The sequence below is a fragment of the Apteryx rowi genome, unplaced genomic scaffold (assembly GCF_003343035.1).
Source record: "Apteryx rowi isolate R43461 unplaced genomic scaffold, aptRow1 scaffold_457, whole genome shotgun sequence".
In the NCBI taxonomy this organism is placed as follows: Eukaryota; Metazoa; Chordata; class Aves; order Apterygiformes; family Apterygidae; genus Apteryx; species Apteryx rowi.
The window spans coordinates 200,985-228,585 of record NW_020450713.1 but is presented as its reverse complement, the minus strand read 5'-3'; the positions used below and the strand labels follow the sequence as shown (position 1 = coordinate 228,585).

The 27,601-nt window shown below is 39.8% G+C and overlaps 1 protein-coding gene across 1 annotated transcript; it reads right to left on the bottom strand.

The window, feature by feature from the left end:
• Positions 1-46: 46 nt before the first annotated feature.
• Positions 47-27,259, bottom strand: BEND4 (BEN domain containing 4). Its single transcript, XM_026077535.1, has 5 exons — positions 27,214-27,259; positions 23,832-24,398; positions 10,207-10,298; positions 5,841-6,081; positions 47-2,618 (listed from the first exon to the last, which is right to left on the bottom strand). Exons 1-5 carry the CDS (start codon positions 27,242-27,244, stop codon positions 2,401-2,403), a joined length of 1,149 nt encoding a protein of 382 aa, XP_025933320.1. The 5' UTR covers positions 27,245-27,259; the 3' UTR covers positions 47-2,400.
• Between the last annotated feature and the right edge of the window lie 342 nt (positions 27,260-27,601).

Here is a 27,601-nt window from a genome sequence, read left to right as displayed (position 1 = left end):
TTTTAATCTCATACGATTAAATATTTGAAAGAAACCATCACAATGTTTACAAAAATACAGCATGATACATACGGTTGTGGACAAATTTACAGTATAATGTTGACTCACACATTCTGACACGTTTTACCAAGTAGTTCTGGCAAGTGTCACCACATTAAACATACACCAGTAAGACTTACACCATCTGAGCAATGTAACATCTTCTATTATAGTTCTTTTAAAAAAGTGTAAGTTCAACACTGAAAAGCTACTATAGGATATCTGTACTGTGACATTTTTATACACTGAGTTTCTTCCCAGTAGGCCACTACATGCCATTGACCTTTTAGATGAAATCGCCTCCTGAGTGCAGTGAGGGGCTCTGTTCAAAACCTGTTGGCCTGGTAAGGTCCAATGTGACTAAATTGCGTATTCATTTTTAGGAAGTAAATGAGAGCCTTTCAAAACTCTTTTAAAAAATAAAATAAAAAAAACACCCACTGAATTAAGAGGTATTGGGCATTTAAGGGCCTAAAGCACATATTGGCTTGGTTAGATCACAGCTGCGGTGGTGCCTGCTGGAGCCCGTGTCCTGAAGCTCCCTGCAGGTCCTGGCTGGCGGATGCGGGAGGGACGGCCTGGCCCGGCCCGGCTCTGCAGGGGCAGCGTGCCAAAGCCCGCTGGAGGCTGTGCCCCGCGCCCACTGGCAGCGAGAGACCATCCACAACAGCAGGCAAAGAGGAGACAGATGGCAGGAAGAAAGTATCGTGTGGGTGAGCCGGCATTTGAGAGACTGCCTCAGTCCTTCCCCCAGGGTCAGGCAGGAGTTACAGCAGCACTTCAGGCCAGAAGGGCCCTCCTGATCTTTAAGGAAAGGGTTGGGTGTACCTTTCCCTGCCCAGCACGAGGGGAGAAGGTCGGGAAGGAGAGGAGAATGGTAAAAAGGAGTAATTAGTAGCTTTCCTAATGGTTGGCACAAGGTGGTCAGGAGAGCTGGGGCATATGAGATACACAGTCAGGAGAATCAACATTGATGAGGTAGCACTAAAGATGATCAAACGTAGAGTGAATTTTCTTTCTCAAAACCAGTTCCCTGTATTTGTCAGTCAGAAAATGCTGCCTCAAAAAGAGTTGATTCAGGCTTTGAAGTATGCCAGCACTGGCCTGAGTGACCTGATGAAGGTAAAAATATTGAAACATCCTGACACTGAAAAGAAAGGGTATTGTTTCTTTGGCTTTGCGTGTTTCTAGAGTGTATCAATTTTTTCAAACTTTTGGAGTGACGATGGGCTCTTAAGCCTTTGAAGTTAAAAATTTTATGTGGACTGATTTTTTTTTAAAGTTGGTATCTGCTTCCAATACTCTATTCTGTTGAGAATTGGCTTCAGTTCTAGCACAGAATTTTTTTCTGTTTTTTACAGCTCTCGGTCAGTCTGTATCCTATGTTCCCCTGCCCTACAACCAAAAGGCTAAATTAGGCTCTTCTTACACAACCCCTCCCTGAGTGCAGCATGGAGCATCTGACTATTAGGACCAGCACATTGCATGATCTCTTATTTCAAGGAATGGGTACAAAACACAAATGAAAGCAAGAACAAGAAAAGGCAATTTAAAACCTCTAAAGCGAAGTAGTATAGCTGMAGAATAGGAACAGACAAAGCAGAACCTGTATTCTGAAATAGCAATTTGTTTTTAGCAATCTTTTTTTAATGAAAACTGTCATGATCAACTCTAATCTTCTAGAAAACTAGATAAATATAGTGTCTATCCGATATACAAAGCAATTTYTTTCTGTTAGAAGGGCCTGTTATTGTTCTGAGTCTTTGAAGGATTTTGCTGTTGATGAGCACTGCTGTTTTAGGCAGGAAGCTTAATTTCCTGGCATAGTTGGCTAAAGGAATTCCCTGAATTTTCCATCTTGTGTGGTATTTTAAGGTAACATTTATAATTATGCTACTTTCTGTTATGAAATGGGAGACCATTTCTTTTTTGTCACAAGCATGCAGACTTGTTCTTATATCCTGTACTCGGGGAAAGCAAATAGCATCTGTTTTTTCTGTCCAAGAGTCCAGATCTGGGCTTGTTATCAGTAGGCAGACATAAGGGTGGCTGTTGCTTCTTTAGAAATTTTTGTAATTTTTTTAAAATCACCTTTCCTCTAGAACTGTATGAAGTGAAATTGCAGTTTCCCGTTAAGGTGATTATGAAGGATTTGCAAATAATAGGCACTAAGAAGTCTCATAGGGTAGGTCTTGAAATGGGTTTCTTTCTGTTAACTGGGACATGATAGGATGGAGAAGCTGGAATGTGTGCTGTGTGTGTTCAGACATGCTTTGGACTCTTAGATGACTTCAGGGTACGTTCAACAAATAGTCTAAATTAACTGGTTGCTACTGTTGTATGAGTTTCCTCTCACTGCCATCAATCACCAGATCCGTCTTGCATACCTCTATTGAAGACTTCGTCCTGCGATCCCGGATGGTCAGTCCCTTCGTAATATGAGTTCCCATTGTGAAGGAAAGTCCCCACTGCACGCCCTTGACGAGCGTGTCCTACTGCATCACTGAATACCTTGTTTATTTGTTCTTCGGACGGCATCCACCAGTCAGGGTTGGAAGTACAGTGCATCCTAATGAACTCTGCAGGAAAACATGCAAGGATAAAAAAAAAAAAACCACAACAGCTTGTCTTTGCAGCACCTGTTGTTACCCGGATATCAAAAGTTTATGGGAAATAAAAAACGGGCCATTATTGTTCTACTTAAGCAGAAGTAAAGCCTTATGGGAAATGCCATGATAATGCTAGTTGGATCTATTTTATTTCTGTGCAAGTGTATTTCTCCACATGCAATGTATATTGCTGTAACTGAGCTAATTATGTGATGCACAGGACCAGGAGATAAAATCCCTTCTTGTGGAAATAAAAAGAAATAATTCTAGGTGATTGCTACAATTCAGGGTGTGCAATACATGGGGAAGTTAATATGAAACAGGGGATGTATTTCATTTGAAACTTGCAGTGTGTTTGTACCTTATTGTGATTACTTTCCTGGATCTTTACAGTCTCCCTCTGCTGGTTACTTGAACATCTGCAGACTGCAGTAGCCTTACAATGTGCCTGAAAATGTCACTACCATTATTTCAGTTTGGTGCTCTTTTCTATTTGGAATATCTTTCATTTTAAGCCCTACTCTTTTCATCTTTCTGAATATGACACCTATTTTTCAAAGACTAAATTGGCCTTAGAAATAGCTAAATGAGATGAGAGGGCTAATTTGTCCTTTTGGAGCCAAGCAATAGTTTTCAATGCATAAGAAAATGAATTGTACTACATTTAATTTGGCTATTTAAGTAGCTACTGCTTGCATGTATAGCTATTTGTATGAGATGATTACATTTTTTATAATTTCTTTTCAGATTTTTGACATGCAATATGCTAAACTTGCAGAAGGCGCCTTACCAATTCTGGAGATATAAATGCTAGTCATATCTCAAAAATAGGCATATTTGGACTTTGAAATTTCCAAATACGATTTTAAATGAGAGGGCATCTTATTAAATATATCGGATACACTGTATCTTATATGGAACCTGAGCTTCTTATTTATTCTACAACATTATTTATTCCCTCACGTGGTATTGGGTCTCCCAGGATATCTTTGAATTCTATTTTCTACTGTTGACGAGCCAACAGCACAATAAGTAGTGTAAGGTAACTTCACTGCTGTCACAACATCTTGAGACCACGGAATACTGTGCTTTAACATGAGTTACCATGCCTGCAAGGTATCTCATCTGCTGCATAGCTCCTCTAGCAGTGTATCTGCAAAAGTGATAGCTATCTTGGTTTCAGATTCATTTCCCTGTAAATCTGCACAGGCAGTGGTAATTCCTAGCTTGTATGTTCACATGAGGTTACTGTGTAAAGGAGCATTGCTGTAATTTAGGCGTGCCAGGCTGTTTTAAAGCAGTTCCAGACATCAGTCAGTTGCAGGAATAAATTTAAAATGTTTATAGAAGTTTAATCTACTCTGAGCGTGCAGAGAGGAGCAGTTTGTGCTTCCTGCTATGGTGTGAAGGCATAATTGGATGTGCTGGGAATTAGTCAGACGCTAGTTACCTTTGCTTGCAAATGGGTAGGAGCTGGTGTCAGACTCTTGGCATTGCAGAAAGTGTAGTGTTCCCACCCAGACACAAAAGCCCAAAGGGATAGCTACCTGTTTTGCTCTCTTAACTGGTCCATAGACACTGAACATTTTGGCTTCCTGTTTGAGCTTCCAAAAATTAAGGAAATTGGCCTTTCCCTTTCTCCCCACAGAGTGCTCCACACATTCATTACGTTTAGTACCTCAAAAAGGAGAGCAGCAGTAAGCAAAAGATCATCTACAGGTGGCTTTACTGTTAATCTTGGTGGGAGGCAGGGGGAAGAAAGGGGAAGGAAAGAGTATTAACTCTGTGCTTGTGCATAAATTATTAGAAGAAATGTAAAGCCATTTAGTAAATGGTTAATACACTTGTATTAGCCTTCAGTTTCCAGGAGAACCTCTGAGACCCTGAATCTTGCTCCAGACCTCTGTGCAGTATGTTGTGTGCAATGTACCTTCCCTTCTATTAAGCTCTGATAGAGTATCATATAACAGGTTAACAGCTGTTGAGGTTCCTGTGTAGTAAAACAAAAAACAAAACAAAACAAAAAAATCTTGCCTTAATTTGTCTGTATGTAAAAACTGAGTCATTGCCTGATTGCATCAATATACCACAACTAAAAGTCTAAGCTACATGGCTTTGCTGAATACTTCTAATCCAAATGGGCAGAGGCTCAGCCTTATGTGTAACCCTTTTGGATTTCAGTTAGATGAATACAAATGCTTTTATCACCAACTGACCAAAATTTAGGTTTTTCATTACTTTGCTTAGTAAAAACAAACTTGAAGTCAGTTTAACCTAAACTGCATTATGCTTATAAAAATACTATGAGTTTTGAGTTAATTAAAGAAATGCTAACCATATGCATTTATGAAATGCAGACACTGATACAAAGAGCACGTTTTTAGCTGGGCTTTGAAAAGTAATATTTTGTATGTCCCATTATAAAGGCCAATAATAAGCCTTTCTAAGAATTTTAGGAAGCCAAAGTGTGAACTGCCATAATAGACAAGACCCTTTCTCTCTTTTGTCCAGCATCCTCATTCTTTGTCACTGTGAACTGCTTGCAAACTCCCCCTCCTTTTGTTGATAAACATGCAGGGAAGTTGTTCACTATTTTTCTCATTTAATGTTGCATCAGTGCTCCAGAAAAGAAGTTACATCCTTGTCAATGTACTTGTATACACTTTCTATCTAATTAACCTGTAGATGTTCTTGGCCATAACAAATGTTCAAACCTATTTTGAAACTTGGTATGCTTTTGGCTCCAATGATACATCATGGCCTTGATGTCATATACTAACTATACTTTAGGCTAAAAATATTTCTTGGGTTCATTTTGTTGCATATCAGTATCAAAGAATGTTACCCTGTTGTTTTCTTATAAAAAAAGAGTAATCAAGATCCTGATTTACCTTCTGGGTGTTTCATGTCTACTAGTATCATGTGCTCCTGTATTTGTCCCCTCTCTTAAATAAGCAGCCGTGTTTTTTTCCTGTCCTTATATAAATATATACATATGTATACACACACATACACACACACACACACACACATATATATATGTGTGTGTGTGGAAGGTTTCTGGCTGCTTGCCATTTGCCTCTGAAACCCCTCCTAGTTCTGTAACTGTCAGCCAAACGCCTCTACTGAGCCAGAGCCAATGTGGTGAAATGAGATCACATATGGTGGACACTGAGCGAAAAGATGCAGTACCTCTGAGACATGTTACTTTTACTGGATCCAGAGGACGTCTTTCAGGACCTGTCTCTCCTGACTGCACTGACCTTTTCCTTTTTCCAAGGCCGCATGAGTACTTAAGCTCATCGGTTGTGAAAACAAATCTGATGAGATAGCGAAGTAGCCGTCTTCCATCTTTCTTTGAAGAATTTACAGCCTCATCCCACTGTTTACTAGTGATGTAGACAGGATAGTTGTTCAGCAACTGCTTGCTCCCCTGAAAAAGTGAAATATTTCCATTGCATATTTTACAAGGCAAATAAGAAAAGATGTCAGTTGTAATAAAAAGTATGCTTTTTAACTAGCTGAGATACTGACATTGAAACACACACTGTAGTGAATAAGCAATTGCTCTTATGGAGAATGAGTACTTTTAAAATTACATTTCCATTTTCTATACCAGAATTTGGTGAGGTACAAGGAAGGCATTTTGAGAGAGTGGTTATTTATACTTTGCACTTTAACAGGTAGGTTAAAAAGTGTTAAGAACTAGTGGCTAGAGATACTGTTTAAATATAACCTTTCTTCTTAATGTATTAAAATGTATAAAAGAGGTCTTTGAAGAGAGTGATCAAACAGATCATTTCATGGCAGCTGATGGTTTACTTCAGAGGTGACTTTTTTGCTCTAGTTTTATTATAAATTTATTACTTCTGTAGAATACACCTGAAACTTGACAGCAGTTATGTTACTGTGAAAAATATAAAGAAAATAAATAAAGCAACTATGAAAACTAAAAGCTTCATTACTATTAATGAATGCCATATTAACTCAAGTTATAGCTTTACACAAATGCCACTATGTCAGCTGGAAACAAATTTTACTTTTAACCTTCATAATTTGTGTGCTTCAATATTCCAACATTAAATGAGTGCTGTGGGACTAATTATGGGGATTCCTGTAACCCACACACATTTATAAGCCCTCCTTAGTCAACTGTACCTAAACAGTATTACTTTATTTCTTGCTGCTGATAAAATACTGCAGCTCAGGATAAGTCAATTAACCTAAGATGGTAGTGTTAATATTCTTATTCTCAAGTAATTAAAGTATACCAAAAAAAAAGCCCACACCCTCCTAGAGACTCATTTACTTTTACAGCTACATGTTTATCGAAACATGAATCTGGAGGCCCGATTAGTAAAAGCTTCATACAGTGAACAGCTCAGAGAGGAGTTCACCACGAGCAGGTGGAGCGAACATCGCCTGATGTCCAGGCGAGGCAGGCAGCTGCACGCTGTGCTTGTGGTCAGCTGCTCCAGTTACCCTCTTTGTTTTCAGACCTTCAATATCTGAAAACTGTTTTAAGGAATACCCTTGCCTCTTTTCATACGTTTATAAAAGCATTCTGGGAGACAGCTTAGGAGCATCATTGATGAAGTTTTTCCTCAGGTATTTGCTTTTAATTTTTTGCAAGTTTGATAAATACATGGAAGGCTGAATTTAGCCAAGGATGTGATGARGGGGCTGTTAGAGAATCAGCTCATATGACTTAAGATGTCACCACCTCTCCCTTAGGGCATTAGCATCACCGTGATCATGTGCTTCTTTTTTGCCTCAGTGCAAAGCTAGCTGGCTTGGTTTAAATTGCTGGCAAAGGCAGCTGTAAACAAAGCCCAAACTCTGCCAAGGTAGCCAAAATATAAAGGATGAGATGGGCTGTGTTCATCTGATGGGCTCCTCTCCTCCACTCAAAGTCTCTCAACCCTTCATTCCCCCTGTTGCTTTTAAGTCCAAGCATTGTAATCTCTAAGGGAAAGACCCTTTACCTACACCTGAACCCTGTTATGATTTAAGAGTTCGTCTTTGCACTTCATTTGTCAGCTGTCACTGCTGTCTAAGGGACAGGGTCAGTTCCTCCCTTTGCAATCACAACACAACAAGCTGCTTTAATTTATGCCAGGTAAGTACTGGGAAGCCAATAATGCAGCTGAGGAGCTCTGCTGTGGAAAGGACATTCTCCTTCATCCAGCTCAACTCTTTTTCCTCTGTGAATGTGGGGAAAGGGGTGCTATAGAAAGCTCTTTGGTAGTATTACGCTCTTATGCTGAAGCAATATTTCCTTGACTTGCTCCATCAAAGTGGTAATACACATGATCCCCATGTTGTCATTTATTTTTTTCAGCAGCTTGCTCAGCATCACTTCTACCTAAAGCTAATAATTTTCCCACTATAGATTTCTGAAGCCTACTTCTTTTCCTCTATTAAAAAAAAAAAAACGAGCAAAGCAAGAACCTTTTTTATGGACACCAATGCAAGGTACAAACTCTGGTTAACTCTTGAGACTCCTCATCCTGCTCTTGAGCCCTGCTAGGCGGGACTGGACTTCTCTTGTGCAATGCAACGCTAGTTTGTAATTGCACAGTGTAAGGCTCCAGGCTTGTTTATGTGTGTTAGGGATGGGTGTTCATATATGGCTTTGCTAAGTAGCAAGCTATCCTAAAAAGCTGCCCTTGTGTTTAAGTGTATTGTATTAAGGGAGATACGGTCTTTTAAATCTAGTGTAGAAGGCCCCACATGCAAATTCATGAGGGCTCTCATTACTATTAATTGGGAAGAGAATAATAAATTTTGTGTAATTTCCTCAGCCCAAACTTTATTATACTTCTCTCTTACTCCCATCGAAATTTAGGATATTTTCCCTTGTTCTTCTCCAAAGGCATGATATAGTGTTATTATGCTCTGTTAAACAATTACTGCGTTTCTGCTGCAGAYATGCTTTCATTGCTCCCTGTGAAAGTAAAGCACTTCTGGGCAAAAGATTCTTAGCAAATATCTGATGCCGTTTGGTGCGTCCAGCAGTCATTAAACTAAAACAAACAAAAAACCTTCCGGAAAGGAAATAAGATGATCCTGAAGGAAGAACTGAAGTACAAATGTGTTCATGCTTATATTTGTATATGATTAAGCTTATGAATAAAAGATTAGCATCTTAGTATGTGTTTAACTGAATAAAAAATGTTGTCACATCATGACAAGCTATTCCATGTGGGACCTTACAGAACAGCCTCATTTCTGTAGTGCTTGAAAATTTTAGTTAAGCAAAAGAGCATAAAAAAGGAAAATGAAAGCTTGGAATACATTTGAGTGATAACAGCTAATGATATATATATGTTATATTTATATATATATTAATCTGCACAGGATAAAACTGAATGGAGAAGCAAAGTGATGCAAATCCTAAACTGCTGCAAAGTGTCTTCAGTGAAGCTCTAGTAAGCTGGGCTGTGTGAGACTTGTACTACCTACAATTTAGGTGAAGAGTGATGCAAGGTTAGACTAGACCTATGTCTTCCCTCTTATGATTTTGTTTGCGTGAATAATGGCCAGTGACATGTATACACTAAACATCTGAAAACATGCATGGTAAGTGCCTCAAATACGGACAGTCTAAGCAAGAAAAGTCTCAATGCTGAAAGCCACTTCATTTGGGGCATTTTTACAGGCCTGGATAGAAACACACTGGAGCAAAATTAACATGAGTTGCACTACAGCTGCTATCTAAATCTATATATCTATCTTCTAGACAAGAGGAGGACTTAAATTTCCAGCTTTTTCACTGCAGCACTTTCAAAAGTAACATAATTGCAAAACCCCCAAATTCTTTATCAAGCATATAACTGTCAACACCCTTCCAAATACTATCAGAAGTCTGTATTATGGGTCTGCCCATAAAATGAAGGCAATGTGTATTCCAGTTCAAACCACTGCAGTAGGCGATATGAGCCTGAATTAGACAATATGAGGCTCCACGCAGAGTTAGAGGCAGGCCCTGCTTTTTCCTCTCCCAGGCGACTGTCCCTTGTCGCTGTGCTGCCCCAGCCTGACCCTTAACGCCGTGCTCCCTCTCTCCTTCGTGCCCCGCATTCGCAGCCCTCGGCCCCTGGCCATTCCTGCCCCGCTCGCAGCCGGCCGGCCAGCATGCAGCTACCGCGACCGAGCTAACCGGGCAGCGGGGACCGGGAGGGCGCTCAGCAGCGCCCACAGGCGAGCTCATCTCCCAGCCCCACGCAGGGTTTTCACCAGACCAGCCCTAGTCTAAAGGCCACCTGTAAAAGTGATGTTTCTGAGGAAAGAGGAGAGAAAAATTATACAGAGCAACACGACTGCAGTTGGTACAGTTGGAGGGCATTATGCATTGCTCAATAAAGTCATCTTAGATTAAGTTAGTGATGATTCTCTTCCATTTGGAGCGTTACTGTACCTAAAAATGACAGTTTCATATAGATTTTACGTCATTTTACTAAATATATTCTTCCAGCACCTACTGATTTATTTGCCTACATGTTTTCAATGACTTTTTAAACATAAAGATATGTAGCTTGTCTTCACTGTATACTACCTCAGTCGGATGGTCTGTTGGCTGTGGTATCATAAGTTGGTTGTGATGCTGAAGTACAGTCTTCAAATAATCTAAAACAGTCTGGCAGGGCACTGCATGAAACAAATTGCAATTACTGTATATTAGCTATCTAGCACAAAATAGAACAACAATATTAAATCAAGCAGTGTTCTTCAGAATCTGTCTGGTACTTCTCTGAGATTTATTTCAAATAGGAAATATTCCTCATTTTGTTTTGTGCAGCCATTTCATACAATAAACGTACAACAGATGTTGTAGTTCCTATGTTGAGGCTTTTATTTTCTGCCCACTAGTTTTCAAAGGTTTTTCTAGTTTGAAATTATAATGATTACAAATATAAACTAGGTCAGCAGTAATGATAATTAAAAAAATCTGTAAATACTGTAAACAGCCCAAACCATACACAGGAGAAAACATTTCTTAGACCTAAATCATGCACTGATTAACATGTAAATAAGCTCAAATGTTTTTGAAACTATAGACTGATTAACTACACTGAATAGATTTAATGATTCATATACTTTAATATCTTTTCCCTCCCTCCTCCCAAATTTGTTACAAAACTAGGTGTTAGGCAAATTGTTTTATTTCTCTTGTTTTTTTCCTCCCCTCTTCCATTCCCATCCCTCTCCTCCTTTTCAGTAGTGGCACCAACATCCTATTCCCTTCTGCTGAGGTGATAGGTTAATTAGGTCTGATTCAATTATGGGTCTCTCTTAAGCAGATGCTGCCACATCCCTGATTAACTCCAGAGTATTTCTGAGATACAGTACTTTTCTCCTGAGCCTGAGACATAGCAGGAGAATTAAACAGATATTAACCCAACATTAAGACTGACATTTGACTAAATAAGCATAATTTTTAAGGTACCTTGTCAGTCTCAGTTTCTATGGGTTGTTTTTGTAAAACATTAGAGATCTTCCAAGCTTCAGCTAAAGTCCAGAAAAAATATTTCAGTGTTCCTTCTTTTTTACTTTTTGGTATTCAGCCTTTACAGCTGTAAAAATTTAGTATTTTTGGGCTGTTTTTGTCTTAAGCTGGCAATCAAAAAGGAAGCACTCAAATCACTGAAAATGTATTAAGGTAGGATATTAATTTGCAGTGCTCTTCCCCAGATATTTGCACTGTTTCCTGGGCATTCATACTGTGCAGTAACCATGACCCTGTCCAAGCACTTTACTCTGTTTTGCATGTGGACTAAGTGATGTTATGTTTAGTAGTCCAGATAGGGAAGACAGTGCAAAGGGCCTGATATGGAGAAATTCATATGTCATTTCTCCACATGCTGACTTTTCTGTAAAGACCATCAGTGTATTTGCTCCTGCTTCATTTGATATATACTTTGCCATATGAGGTTATAAGGTTGTGAGTTAGTTAAAAGTTAGCATTTCAAGTAACTGGTACCCGCTTAATTTCTCCAATGACTTCACTGCTTATTGCTAGGCCAGCGCAGCGCCTCAGTATTTGCTACACAGTGACATTGCTGAAGTACATGAGCAGGGGAGCGTGGATGATTTTTTTGCAGAAAAAGAGCACTTTTAAGTGTCATCAGATGGTTTTAGAAAATGTTTCAATTCTGAAAAAGTCAGAAGGGCAGTCAAGCTTAATAATCTCGCCAACATATCCTATAACCTTCTTGTAATAAGAACTGTGTATTTACATATAGCAGAAATCAGAACATTCAATCAATACAACAAGTTCCTAGGTGGAATAAAGGAGAAAAATGTGATAATCTCAGAAAATGTTTTAGTGCACTGGACATTTGGAGGACGTGTGTGTCATGAAAGGATATGGCCTTTTTTCCAATTTTATATACAGGAAAGGTCATGGGGGAAGAAGAAAAAAATTTTTTTCCAGGTGGATGATCTGAAGGATGAGATCATATTTTGGGAACTTTTTCTTACACTTTGTTCAGCACAACCAAATCTCTGTGGTCATTATCCTGCACTGTGACTGTCACAGGGGATTGGATGAACTTGCCTGGAGAACCTCGTCTGAGAAGGTCAGGGATTCAGCTGACAAAGGCTGATTTTCTTCAGCACATGGTGCTCATCATAATGATGATGATAGGGATGAACTAAACCAGTGCTATCCAAGCCCCTACTGAAAATAAAATGCTGACTGAGGGCATAGACTGGGCAGCAGGGAAAAGCTCTGTTCAATGACCCTGCTGATTAGCATCAAGTCGGAGGTGCAGTGTCCCAGTAGAAGTTATGTGAGCGCAAGTGGAAATTGTGCCCTACACAAAATATACCAATTTTGTATGAGTTTGCTGTCTGCCATGGCCAACATAAGCTTAAACTGGGAATGTCCATGCACAGGTTACTCTGCTATTAATCTGCTTGCCAGGGAAGAGGCTCATGGATGACCAAGGCTCACTGTCCTGGGCAACTTCAGAGTCCCTGTGCTGAGGTTTGGATAAACTCCTGGTCAGGTGGAAGTTAGTGCAGGCAACCCAGATCTCCTGGTACCTTCTCGGAGGTGAAAGTAATGATGGAAGGGGCCATGACAGGTGACCATACTATTGCCTGAAAGAAAAGATGCCTGATACTTGCACATGGAGGATAGTTGAGTGCTTCTCAAGCATCCCTTTCCTGCTGTTGGAAATCACTGCCCTGTCTAAATGTGTCACTTTTATTTAGCAGGTTTATTTAGCATGTAGTTGCTGAAGCATCAGCAACATCTGGAAGCCTGGGAGTTCTTTGGTCCTCATGAACCTGGGTTCAAAACAGTTTGTGAAGTTTGCATTTGCTTTTCTAGTTATCTCTATTACAAAAGTACCTGCTGATGATCTGATAGCTGTCAGCCATCTTTGGTACCATTACCTGTAATTATGTGGAGCAATGTGAGGCCCTGAAAGAGCACAGAATATAATGTGTCACAAATTTCCAATTTTAGGATCTGATCTTACAGCAGGGTGTTCTTTTACCCCCTATAGGTAATTTCACCATGGACTTTTCAAAAGTCTATTTACCTATGTTCTTCCAAAGGGAAGAGGCACAAGCAAGAAGACAACAAGAAACTACTTAGCCTCTTGTGTCCCCAGCACATGAAGAAGCACAGCTCTACTTTAACTGTATCCAGATGATAAAAAGCTGGTGCTTTCTCATTACTAGCCAGAAAGATGAAGGTACTAAAAGGGAGCTGAAGCTTATTAACACTTCCTCTTTACAAAAGCAATAATGTTTCAGGCACAAAAATGTATGATTTTGATAGCATTCTAATCTTTGGAGCACATTTTAAGGACTCTTAACCCAAAAAACCTGCACACATCATACAAGCTATTGGGTACAAATAACCTCAGCCTTTCAAAGAACAGATGCGATTTGCAAAGTTAGGCTTCTTGGATTGCCATATCAACAGAACCCTAAAGGAAATCACCAAAAAGGCAGCCCAAGGCCTGAGAGCCAAAGCTTTAGTTTTGCATCTGTGTCTGTCTTATGGTTCTGCAAATGTTCTCTTCACTGAGACATAAGAGGAACTGTTTCCTCCAAAGCCTGTAGCAGATACAACTTTTTAAGAGCCTATGGCTCCCAAATGGGAGTGGGAATAATAATTTAAACCTACTTGCTTATTTATTTTGCTTTGATGTGATCGCTAGAGAGTTAAGAAGATCATAACCTAGAGAGTTGATTCTCTGCATGCTTATGCATCTATCCACTATCAGTGACACTAAGAACAAGGATCCCTGCTTGCTGTAACCAATGGAAAAGATGCTAATGTAGAAATAACAGTTGCTTGCTATGATTTAACAGAAACCCTGAGGGCAGGTAGTAATTTTCCTGCCCATTATGAAGAAGTTTTCATGGTCTTTATTTTCTAATTGAAACTGTAAATGTCAGTGACTTGGAGAAGGCACTGAAAGTGGCAAAGTCATCTGGCCCGTGAGAAGTGGAAAAAAAAGGGATCTTTGAGTAAGCTAAGTGGAGAGGACAAAGTGATACAGAACATTTTGTATGCTGGGGGAAAGCTGGTCATGCACAGATGCTAAGCAGTGAATAAACAGGACATGCATAAGAGGTGGTAGGTCTTCATCGCTTATTGATCAGAGTTATAAGACTTCACTGTTTTTCTAGGCAGTAAACTGTTACCATATGCTGTAACAAGTGTTTCTTTGGCATAGTTTGTCATAGTTTTCTCTGTGGAATATCATAATTTCTAATAAATAGTTGAACGGTGCGTTGCCTACAAACTGTGCTGATTAATAAAGCCAGGGTGTGATCTGCTAGACTGTCCTCCTGCATTGTACAGCACCGAAACCCCCCAGATTAAATCCTCCTTGCACCAGACTCTCAACCAGTAAAACTCAAGTCATCATTTTCCAGTGACACAGGCTCTACCCTTAGCTAGTTGTTTTAGTGTGTACTATTCCTCCCTTAAAAATGTAAGCCTCATTTGCACTTTGCATGTGTATCTTCCTGGATGACAAATACAAAAGGCCTGTTACATACTTATAGGCAGTGGTCAAATCATCTTAGACTTCTCTTTGTTATGCCAAACAATTTAATTCCTCTCTCTTTCTAGGCAAGTTTCCCAGTCCATTGACACTTTCTGTGGCTCTCGGCTGAACATTTCCAAGTTGAACATTAACCCTCCTGAGTTGCTGGGCTCATGCATGGGCATCTGTATCCAGTAACAGGCCTGTCAGTGCTAAAAGCAGAGTCCCTATACCCACTGATGGGTTTGTAGATCCAAATGTCATACCAGCCCTTTTGGCCACACTGTGCAGCAATATTCAGCCAGACATCCACCACATCTTCCAAATCTTTCTCTGCTTCCTAGTGGCTGAAACGAAGTAAAGCCTACGGTCTTTGTGCCTAAATATATGGTATTACACTGGGTTGTATTAAGTGCACAGTGTTTGAGTCTATAACCTGTCATCTTCCTCACTCACTGCTAGCTCTAGCATCTCTAAACTCTTAGTAATGATTTTATATTTTCTTCCAGGACGCAGATGAAAATATTAAAAACATAGGCTACAAACAGCTCCACAAAAGATGCCTCTAGAAATTCAGCTGCCTCATGACAATTCCCTATTTACAATTGTTTTTTCATTTTTATCAATCTCTGTTCCTGTTCATAATGTTATACAATACCTTGAATACCTCCACAATACTTTCATCAACCAAACTTTTCATCTCATCAAAACCATAATTTGGCAAGATGTTGACTGGTACTAACTCCATTATTTTCTTTTAATACTCTATTATTGAATCCTGGATAAGCCGTGCAGTTATTTTTCTGGGATCAGTATTATGTCAACAGGCCTACAATTGTCTCGGCCATCTCATGTATGCTTTTAAAAAAACTGATACAGTATTTGCATCTTTCAGGCTTCTGGATCATCCCAAATATTCCAAAACTTAATGAATATCATAGTTAGGTCCCTCTCCCTCTACTTCCATTTTTGTTTTAGCTCCTGAAGTGAGTTGTCCAAATCTCGTGATCTATAAAACACCAAGCGTTGGTAGCAGTTGCCCAGTGTTGTTGGTAAGATGTTGCTGCGCACTCAGCAATGCAGAGCCGGTGTGCCTACGCAGTGCCTACGCCCCGCGGCCTGCCCTGCAGCTCTCTGGGAGCCGGCAGCCTCTGCAAGAGCGACTGCCCATGAAGTGGCTCTTCAACCATTTTGTCTTACAACCTGAACTGTCCTGGCCTGAACTGAAATCAGCATCTGTTCACCATTTCTAAAAACGGCGGCAATTTTGGTGCTGACTCACAAGCTCTTTAGCTGTCCCTCTGCATTGGATTGTCGGGGCGGAGGTTGCAGCAGACAGCTGGGGTTGCAGTCCCAGCTGAAGCTGCTATTCAGCGTGTGCTAACACCCAGAGTTACTGTGGAAGTTGAAATATTTCTTCCTGATTACCATCATCGTCATATGGTGGCACAACTGCATCATTTGACTCTTCTTAGGTATGAGAAAAGAAGTATTTACTGAACAATTCCATATTACGGACAAAACCTACCATTTCCACCTGGTAATGAACCAATACCATTATTAGGACTCCTTTTATTTTCTTTAATTTGCCTGGGAAAGAATGCCCCCAATCAATCCTAACGCTGCTGCCCACAGAATGCTCCAGATGTTTTTTTGCTTCCATATTAATTTTTTACTGCTCCTAACTTCTGCTTTTTATTGATTCTACCAACTTCCCCTTTCCTCCACCCGGTATATTTGTAATTGCTCTTCACTTTCCCTCTAAGCTCATTGTTTTTATAATCAGCATGGTTCCTTTTCTCCTAGACATCCTTTTTGGGCCTTCAATAAAATGTTTTTGAATGTTTCTCAATTATCATCCACTCTTATTTTCTTTATTACTTTCAGCTCTGATAATTGTTTTTGATTTTATGAAACCAACTTTTTATAAAGTACCAAGAATATTTGTATTACTGGTTGGGCTGAACTCTTTTTGCTCATTATAAATGTAACAAGAGTCATGATCACTTGTACTGATATCTGTCAAAATGAGGACTCTTACTTATCCCCCCCAAAATAAGGCCTTCAGTGTAGTACACTCAAGGTCTGTTTATGCTGGCGTAACAGAGTGCTACAAAGAGATACTTGAGCTTGCTCTAAAGAAGGTACCCGGCTGCTCCATGAAACTGCATTAACCCTCGGCAGTGCTCCTCGGGCACTGGGCAGCCCTCGTGAGATGGGCTCGCTCGCTCGCGGCCTGGCTGGTGTCCCTGCAGGGCGGCCTCCCACCGCAGCCCCCCGAGAACTAGCCAGTGAGGAAGCTGGTTATCCTGTTCACGAATGAGATTTTGTGCTCATAACTGAGAATAACTAGTATTCCTTCTCGTGTTTCACCTGTCTGAGCGTGAATCCCTCAGCATTCAAGACCATTTACTTCTGAATGGTTAGCGAGGAGGAGRAGTGGAAAGTGTGTGCATATATACCCATCCCACCCAGACTGACAGCTGTTAGTTAAGACTTGCCCAGCACTGCTCTGTGTCCTCCTTTGCTTGACCTTGAGCAATTCTTCACTCAAGTTCATTTTAGGGCCATTCTAAACTGATGCTTGACTGTCAAAAAGATGTAACAAATAATACAGAACCTGCTGATGAACGAGATGGTAGTGAGAATTTCTTACGATATAAACTGAGACCCTGCTCCGCCTGAGATTTGGACAAGTGTGCAGAATAGCACAGCTTGTATCATTTGAGCTCATGCACTCATTTATTTCAATAGTGAGTTGAAAGCTAGCTAAAGCTTCATGGACAGCCTGTGAAGGGAAGTTGTTGGGGTGTGGTGAGGTGGAAAAAAGAGAGGAGCAAGGAGAGATGAGGGTTAGTAAAGAATAACTGATCTGAGTGTTCAAGACCTGACAAATCTGGATTTTTGTAATTTGATGGTAAAACAAAAACAGCACACATTTTTAGGGAGAGCAGCCAGCAGAAAGCTGAGAGCAGAGGAATCAACACTACATGCAAAAGTGCGTTAAAAATTGGCTAAAATGACCTACCATGGCTGCCAAAAGCAGGGAGGGGGAAAAAAATAGCAAAATATCCCTTTATTTTTAAAATGTCTGTCTCAGTTGTGCTTTCCAGGTGGAATGCAAAACCTTTTTACTTCTGTAAATCTGTACCTGAAAACCCTTTTCTTTCTTTTCCCTTAATTTCCTTGTGTAAAGCTTTTCTTCCAGGAAGAAGAATGTGCCCCTTCTTTATGCCCCGGGATATAAACCCCTGCCTAAACAATAATAGAAGAAAAAAAAGACAAAAGAAGGCAGCTGTGCATTTCTGTCATTTAAGGTATGCTGCCACATGCTTCTGTGGCTTTTGTTTCTGTCCATGTTTCGTCACATTCCTCCTGCTTAGTGGAAGCTGCCTCTTCTTGTCCTTTAAGCCTCACTTTCATTGTAAAGCCTTCAGGACAGGGACCTCGCCTACAAAACTCTACGTACATTTATATTCCGAATAAATAATAATGAAACGAAGGAGCCTATGATGAGTAGGGGCAGTAGTTTGTGTCACTAAAACGATAACTGCTGACCTGTAAAACACAAACTGAACTTGAGACAGATTTCTCCAGGGCTTCTTCAGTCTAGCTAGGGTGAATCAGAATTTTCCACAAAATTCCCAATAGCTTTTGTTCCCCAAGGTATTTAACCAAAACTTTCCCACACAAATTCTTGCAGATTTTTACAAGGCCAAATCTAATACTAAAGAACAGAGAAAACAGATTAATAAAGTCATGTTCTGCTGCAGTTATGTGTTTCAGTAAGTGTTTTTGTACTCAGAAGAGAGTGCTTTAGGAAACTAAACTGGCACGCTGAAGCTGAAAGCAAAGCTGTGCTACAACACTCAAATTCAGAGGGGTTGTCTTGCAGAACAGTTGTTGTAAAGCGCTTGGTGACTGCACAGGCTCGCTTACTACCGTAACTTCACACTTTGAAGCTGAACAGCAGAACAAGGCCAGAGATCAGACCAAAACATCCWGAACATCAAGGGAAACCAAAGAACCAGTTAAATGTGAACATCAAGAAAAAGGAAAAAAAAAAGACAGGAAAAAAATCTTTGTCGTAACCCTTGATGGCTGCTTTATCTACGCTGTTGCTGGAGCAGAATCTTTGGAAATGAGATGCTCCAAAAATATAAAGGACAGGATTTGTAGGGGAAAGTAATATCTTTTATTAGCTTGTCTGACATAGTCAGGAAAAAAAAGAGTCAAGCCTTGGGCACACAAGCCCTTCTGGAAAACTTTGACTTTTTCAATTACATTGATATTAACTCTACCTGCAAATCCTGCTTTGCTTTAGCTACTTCTAGCCACCATGCACTTCTTCTCTTTATGTTATCACCTCTCTAGATTTCATTTTTTTCTTCACTGCCATCTTTTCTCTTGCTGGGATATTTTTTGCTGCTGGGCCCATAAGGCCASTACAATTACTGTGTTAACCACCCATTGCCGTCTCTTACTTTTTTGCACCTGTTTGGTATTCTCAGGCTGGTTTGCCTGAAATCAGGCAGCAAAGCATAGAGCACCAGGAGGTGAACCCTCACTCATGACTCCAGGCCTTTACTTTAACCACTTGGAAATATTTTCTCCCTTTTAGGCCTAAACCTGTGAGAAAATCATAGTGGCAGAATCAGAGGAGCACTGCACAAGGTTCTTACATATTGTCTGGTCTAGATCCAAGTCTTACATGCAGTTTCACAAATAACTCTTTAATTTTACTATTGGGAATGTCCCAGAGCCCTAATAATTTTTGTACAGAGGAAAGAGATTAGGTCACATTTTTCTCCTCCTATAGATGGGATTACTTTACTCTGTTCTTTAAGGTCTCAAAACTTTAAAGAGCCAAACTCCTTCCAGGAATTATCTGATTTTATGTATCAAAACAAAAGAAAATAACACACTGAACGAAAATGTTTCTCTTTTTTCAGTTGAAATGGAAACTGAAAATGTTTAGTTAATGTATTTACCTAAAAAAATAACTGGGAAAACTGCACAAATTCCAAAGTGTTACTTTGCTCCAAAACAAAAGCACTGCAATATGATTTTTTCTTCATTTATTCCATATCTGAAACAATTGTGATTTCACACAAATTTATTCATCGTTTCCATCAAATCAAATGGGTATTTTTTGAGAAAAATAAAACAAGAAACAAAACATATGCAGTATTTCACCCACAATCTCCAGTGGTGATCTGCCAGAGAGTGGTAGGCTATAGCCAAAAAGATATTACAACACTGGAGGGCTTCTATAACCGCATTGAGGGCCACAGGGAAGAGTGCTGATGACAGAAAAATCTTATTTTCCATGTCCAAAAGATGTAGGAGTATCTATTTTTCCTCTGTAATATTTGTTACAAAAAATGTCATTGCCTTTACATTTTGTCAGAAAACACTTCTTCCTGGCATTCTTTTTGTGAGCAATGCAAATGGTGTTTTGCAAGGCTACAGTTAGAGCAGTACTGTGGCAGCTATTTTTAGAATGCAAACTCTCATGGATTTTAAATGGGCCTTTGCATATGGAAAGTGAAAAAATGCTAAGTATTTCAGGAAGAAAAGACAAAATGATTCAGAGACAGTTATAGAACAGAAGGGATGGGCTGATGCTTTTATCATGTTTATGGAGTTGCTGCTGGCAGCCTCCGGCTCTTGGGTCGAGGGCACTGTGTGCATTTCCTACCAGGCCCCCACTGGGCTCTCCCTGACAAGCCTAACAGACCTGCTCTCTCAAGGTGAAAGGCAAAAAACACTAAGTCAACAAACCCCTCCTTCAGCAACTTGAAAGGACAGTATAACAGCCTCCATGCTAATCTGGTGGCCTTTAAAGTCACTTTTCCTCTGCATTAATCTCACCCAGCCTGAGACGTATGAGCAAGCAGGGAAGGTAGTTTGTGCATTCACTGAGACTACTCTTACATGACTGATGGGGACAAACAATACCGAAATCCTCTGAGGAGGCCTTTTTGTGTCCCTCATGAGGCCTGCAAAAGTTGCCTTGATCAGCAAAAGTGCTCTGGGCAAAGAATCAGCATTGCCCCTCTTCACATACAGAGTTGGGTGTTTCAAGTCATAAGGAAATTTGTGGCAGCTTCTCTGGTAGCGGAACCTCACCAGAGTACAATCAGCTTTTGAGACAAAAAAAATCATACATTTTACTCCTTTACCTGATTTTTGATTAAACTTGCTCAGTGGTGGCTGTGGGGACTAACTGGGGAGCTCAGACCATGTGCTAGCATGTAGCAATACCAGAATGGTAGCTTCTGTGGTCCTTAATGTTTCCTCAAACACTTGGTTCATTCTAGTCCTATACGTATATATATATCACCCAGACAGCAATGGATGCATTTCACGATAATGTTATGATAGCTAATGAAGTCATATATCCTTGCATATTTATTTTAGATTTTTCTGTTTCCATTGATATGCCACTGACAAGGTGTTTCATTATTCCTGGATAGTGAAAAAGGACTATATTTATGTGACTTTACCCTCTTTTAAAGTGAGATGAAGTTTAATTGTAATGACCCAGGTAAATACTGTCTGCTTAGCCTGGCATTAATCCTGGCAAAATACAGGAAATCACACATGGGATTCAGCTGAATAAGAACTAAAGAATATGAATATAATTAATGCCAGTCAAAATGGTTTTATGGAAAGCTGATCTTGTCAAACTAACCTGATGAGATTACAGGTCACTCTTTGATGAGATTACAGGTTTGACTGATAAAGTTTAGTTGAATAGATGTAACATACCTAGACTCCTAAAAGGCATTTAATTTACTATGACTGTGTCATTCTGATTGTAAAAGCAGCAATATACAACCTCAGTAGACTATAACATCCATTGATTAAGAACTTGCTACTGACATCTCAAGTATTTGTCAATGGGGGATCATCATGAGCAGAAGAGTTTCTAGCAGGAGTCTACGAGGACTGATAGCAGCCTCAAAACCATTCAACATTTCTAACCAGGACCTGGAAATTAATGTAAAAACAATCAAAAAAATTCTGGATGATTCAAAAATTGGTGAACCAGCAAATAAGGGGAAAACAGGGCAGTCAAAGCAATCTGGATCAGTTAGTAACTTAATACAGACAAATACAAAGTTACTTGTCCAGGAAAAAATGCACACAGAATGAGAAGCTGTCTTCTGGGAGCTGTTTGGGCGCTTGTTGTGCTCAGTCACACAACCTAGGGCCAAATAAACAGGGCAACAGCGAGTAGGAACAAAGAGACTATTCACTTTCACTCAGGCAGACATGAACATATTACATGTACTGCCAATGTCCAAATTTTAAAGAAATGAGCAGAGAGGAGAAAAGACTAATAAAGAAGAATTCATCTCATTTTGGGAGGTTTAAACAGCTCCGTTTGCTTAGTTTATCTAAAGATGGAAATTAAGTCAGCTTTCAGTATGAAAGTACCTTTATCTGAAAAGAGTACCTGGTACTAAATAGCCCTCCATTTAGTGGAGCACTGCATAAAAATCAATGGATAAAAGCTGATGTCAGATATTCAGGCAGGGAATTAGGCACACATTTTTAACAATGTGATTAACCACTGGAATCAACTGTCAGGGAAAACCATAGATCCACTGCTTCTCGGAGTCTTCAGCTCAGGACTGGAGACTATCTGGGATATTATTTTAGTTGAATGTAAGTTATGCTTTAGACAATGTCAGAGAGAAGTTATTGGACTCTATATAGATCACTGGATGAAAGCTGTAGGTCAGATTATAGACCCTAATGATCATTTTTGGTCTTATATTTCTGAAACTATGCCTCAACAGGAGATGAAGTCCAAAGGATTCCCTTTGTCACATAGTGCTTCCATGTGGTGCATGAATCACTGAATCCAATAAGTGTCCACTGTGTACAAGTTATGGGGACTCGAGATTTTTGGAGGCAGTATTCAAAATTTGGGGTTTTCTCTGCCCTGGACAATGTCGGTTACAAGATTTGCTGGTAGCAGCTATGGACCAGTACACAAAAGAACAACCCCATGTAATACAAATAAGTAATAATAGAACATCAATAGCTGGGGAGAAGAATGGTGAAAACTACTCTCCCTCTCCTGATTCCTTTTTGCTCGGATTTTGAAACTGCACCTGCATTTTCTGACAGCAGTTTGTTGCTGTCTTTTTCCTCTCCACATAGCTAGCAGCTTTGGAATATTTTCTCTCACTTGCAGTCCAGCTAAGTTATCTATGCTTTCCTCTCATCTAGGGATTAGTTCAATGAACTTTGCATAGTGTTGACCTAAGCATTTCAAATTTTAGCTAGCAATGTTGCAACTCCCTATTGTGTATAGATGTGTCAGAAAAGAAGTGCGTTTTATACTTGTTTATTTTATCTTTACTAATTTCCAATTGCTTTTAGTATTATTATTTGAAGTGCATTTTTGCTTGTGCTTAAAATCAAGAGGATGTGGGGTCAAGACACTGTTCTCATCTGATACCGCTCTTTGAATATCTTGGTGCCTCTTAACAGCAGAAGTCCTGTGTTTAAAGGGGCATGGAAGGATTTTTTATAGAGGGGTTTTCTACTGGATATGGTATTCTGCTTCTTTCTCCCCCTTAAAGTGACTGGTAGATACTGTTGAACTGGAGAAGTTGTTGTGGAGCCTTTTTCAGATTTTATTTGAAGATGAATGGGAGGAGATTTATGGTTTTCACTGAGCTAAGAGAGGTTTAAGAAACACTGTTCAAGATAAAAACTGAATGCATTTTGTTAGAAGTATGGACATAACTTTGAATAGTTTCTTTAAGAAACCAAAAAGGACCTCCAAAAAGGAATTAGGCTTATAAGCTGCAACAACACTTAAACTACAATACAGATAGTTAAGTAGAAAAGTTTAAGTTTCAGATTACCATGATAAACCGACTGATAGTTTGGGACTTGGGATTGCAAGTACACATACGTCCTGAACACAGCTCATTAGCCTAGGACCCACAATTCATATGGATGAGTAACAGCAGGTAATTTTCTGGTGGGCACAGTTATAGGAATTTTGGTTGAAGACAAATTCCAGTGTTTGATAACCATGACTGCAACCTTTAATCAAATGACTAGAACTTACAACAATCTATTACCCAAATTATGTTTATCACTGACTGAAAATATTATATGGCAGGGGATTATTTACCTGGAATGCTCTCCAATTTTCTACGAAGCTCCTCATTTTCTTGTTGCAATGAAATTACCTCCTGCTCTAGCTCTTGACATCGAGGGCAGTAACCTTCTTCCTCTTCCTCCTCTTCCTCCTCTGGAAGTGTAGAAGATGACGGGTGACCATGAGATTCAGAAGTTGCTGGAGATGTCCATCCACCTAAAGTGTGTACTGGAGAGGTTGAAAGCGGATCCACATCTGCCAAATGGCTRAAATCATTTACTGAGGAGGTGTTCTGAGAAGGGAAGCTCCCAGAAAGCAAATAGTTCTGAAGGGAATCAGTAAAAACTCTCAGAAAGGCTGAGGTTTGTTGTTTCTTTTGCATATACTGCATCTCTATGTCTAAAATGTCTGACGTCTGACTATGGACCATTTTCCCAAGCTGACACTGCTCTTGTCTTTCGCTATAATTTGGATTTTCCTGCTTTATACAAGAAATCATGGACTGAGAGTGATTGTTGTCCAGTAGTTTTCCACCACAATTTAAAAGACTTAGAACCCGGCTGCACTGTTGGGCAAAGGCATCCAGAATCATACGACTCTCTGAAACAAAAGAAAAGATGAATCACAGAAACCTAATGCAAAAGGTCATGGCAGGCAGTAGCAGCTAGATGAATGTACACAACCATTTACAGTAGCATGTATTTTATTTTTGAACACATTAAAATTATGGCTTCTGCTTTAATACTTCTGCAACACTGTGATTTAAAACAATTCTGACTTTGCTTCTATTTTGAGAGTGCCCTTGTGCCCTTGCTGTTAATCAGAAATGCATTGTGATGATAGTCACTGCTTAGTGCCMTGTTCTTTCAGTGGGATTAAGACAGGAAAATGGGGAAGAAAATACAAATTCCCTTCAATTTGCTGCAAGTGAAAGTTCAAATAAGTATTGCTTTTGAAGCCAGTTTCAAGCTGCTGGCGGGCATTGCCTGTGCATGTTTGCAGGACTTTATGCTTTATTGTCTTCCTATGCCCTATTTCCTACTTCTCTCCAACAAAGCTCCCAAGCTTTGGTTTTCTTGCCTTTCATCTTTGCCCTGTGCTTGATATTGTGCCTGGGCCACTCCACATGAACCCAATTTTGTGGACTTTACCTCTCTTCCATTTGCTCTAGCTTCTGAATATGCCTAGGTTTCACTGATTCAAGAAGAATGACTGCAGGACCCTCTTCTTAAACCAAGGAAAGGCATCAAATGTACAGCATGAAGCTTTTCTGGTGAGAGAAGCAATTTTATCCGTGCTGTTGACTTCCTGTGAATTTGTGGACAGGCCAATACCACAGAGTGGAGTGCAGTGCAAAGTTCTTCAAGCTACTGTAAGATAATCAGGAACTATACATGGTGCTACACAGCAGCTTCTGGAAGTAGCTGCTCAGTTCTGGAAGCACTATAAGCATGTGACGCAGCACCCAGTCAGACTTGCCTTTAAGGACAGGAGGTGCCAAATATCAGGGAACAACAGCAACTGTAACTACAATCTAAATGTAAATAGCAGGACTGTTTATTTTCGCAGTGTCTATGTATGTAGAGTCAAACTGCCATAACAGTCGACCCAGCACGTAAAATGACCAAAATACTTCTGATTTATGCTAAGACACATTAGACTTCCTGATAACAATAACTTCTTCAAAAAACTTACTTACAACCTATTTATAGCTGAATTCCTCTAGGTGTCTAAAAAGATGTAACTAACATTTTGTGTAAGATTAAAAAAAACAACAACAAACAGACTGGTTAAAGTGCTGCCAATTTTGGAGAGATCTTCTCAGGCAGGCTTGACTTTTAGAAAGTGACAAGCACCTTTATTCCTGAAAAGGCAAACAACTACAGATGCATCCCAAACCTTCACTTATCTTAGCTTGATTGTTCAAGATGAAAACATGGCCTCATCACACAGATAATATGTAAAGAACAGAGGCTTTCAGAATCCAGTTCCTTATGAGGTGGCACTTCTCATGGATCCAGGAGATATGCCTTCTGCTGGAAAATCTACTTCTTACTGAAGTAAGAAGTACAGCTGTCCTGAACAATATTTGAAATAACACTGACTCAGTTTTTTACCATCCTCCAGCCATCTACAATGGGGGAAAAGGCTGAAGCAGCATATAAATACTTAAGTCTTGAACACAGCTGGGGGAGAATGCCCCTYGCATGCCCCTGAAGATGTGGTCGTCTGAGGACTCAAACATAAACCTGGGCATGGGAGCTGTACTGGCAGCAGCAGTGGGGAGAGGAGGAAGGAACAGGCCAAGGGCAGCAGGAAGAGCCCACCAGCAGTGAAGTACTGGGAGAGCACTAAGACCAGTTAAAGCAGCTTCACTACCCATTCCTCCTGCGTCCATGAGTCATACTCCTGATCTTGCCTTTGTAGTCAGACTAACCAGGAAAGACTTCTCCAACACATCCTTCTTTGATTAAAAAAGGTAAATGATGCACTYCATCCACATCAGAAAATCAAAAGCACAGAAATGCACAGGCACAGCCGCCCTCCTTCTCAAGTGGGTAAAGGCACCCTGCAGTGAAGGGCTGGGCTCCATGGCAGCCCGACACTCACTCACGCGCAGCTGTTCGGTATCCTCCTACCTGTTGTTACTTCTTCCCTTTTACTGTATTAACCTAAGGACAGCTGTTCTTAACCCTTAAAATGCAAGTGCAAAATAATATAGTGCGGCACAACAGCTGTAATGTAAACTAAAAGCATGGAACCCTGGTGACACTGCAGCTTTCTGAATGGGACCTACGGATAAAACAAAATGAAATCAAGAAACTAAAGCATCTCTAACAACCTCAAGTTGCACTTCCTTTGCCTTATTTCTTTACCTCCCACATTTTCCTTTTAAAAAATATGAAAGGTTGATATTGATTGGAACTTTGCAATCCTACTACAGAGCAGTTTTTCATTCATTTTAATCCTATAATCCGATTCTAGACCTGAAGTCGTATTTACTGTTTGCATTTTAATCATTATGGTCCCTGTTGACAAAACAGTTACTCATTCTTTGCATATCCTTGTTGCAAGGGGACAAAATATGAATGGAAAAGCTGAAATGGGATTAGATTAGTATAAGAGATATTATACCAATACTATGGTTTCTCCTAAAATATGGCAAAAAGTAACCAGATGTTTCAAACACCAGTTCTGAAGAATATTATAAGACACATTCCATCAGTAAAGATAAAATTAATGATTAGTTTTGTTATACAATTGAATGCATTAGGCACATTCACTGTGATAACAGCTTAAAATATAACTGAAATTTTACACAGAAATGACAGTATTGATTTAATCTTCAGTTCTGTATCAGATCTACTACAAAGACACAGTAACAGCGATTATTGATTTTTTTCTTAATTTTAACCCACAGTCAAAGATAAAGAAATGAAACTCATGACAGAGCAGGGTTTCTTTTGAAATGCTAGCACAAAGATTCACGAATGCTTTTGTGTGGGTACTGCTGGGCAGCAACAGTGGGGGATGCTCTCAACACTGGCTCTGGAAACATCTAGCTCTGTGCTGAAGCACGTACTGCTTTGAAGTGACTTGTACACCGGTAGCAGTATACATACCCACAGTCTGAACTACCCTAAATGAGAATGATAACTGCAGTTATTTCTTGTGATGGAAAAAAAATAAAAACAAATGTTGCCCATTTAGCACATATTGTGGTAATCAGGATTTCAGCTTTTACCAACTGACTGTAATTAGAAATGCAAGCACTGTGCAATGTCTAATCACTAAGAGATGGG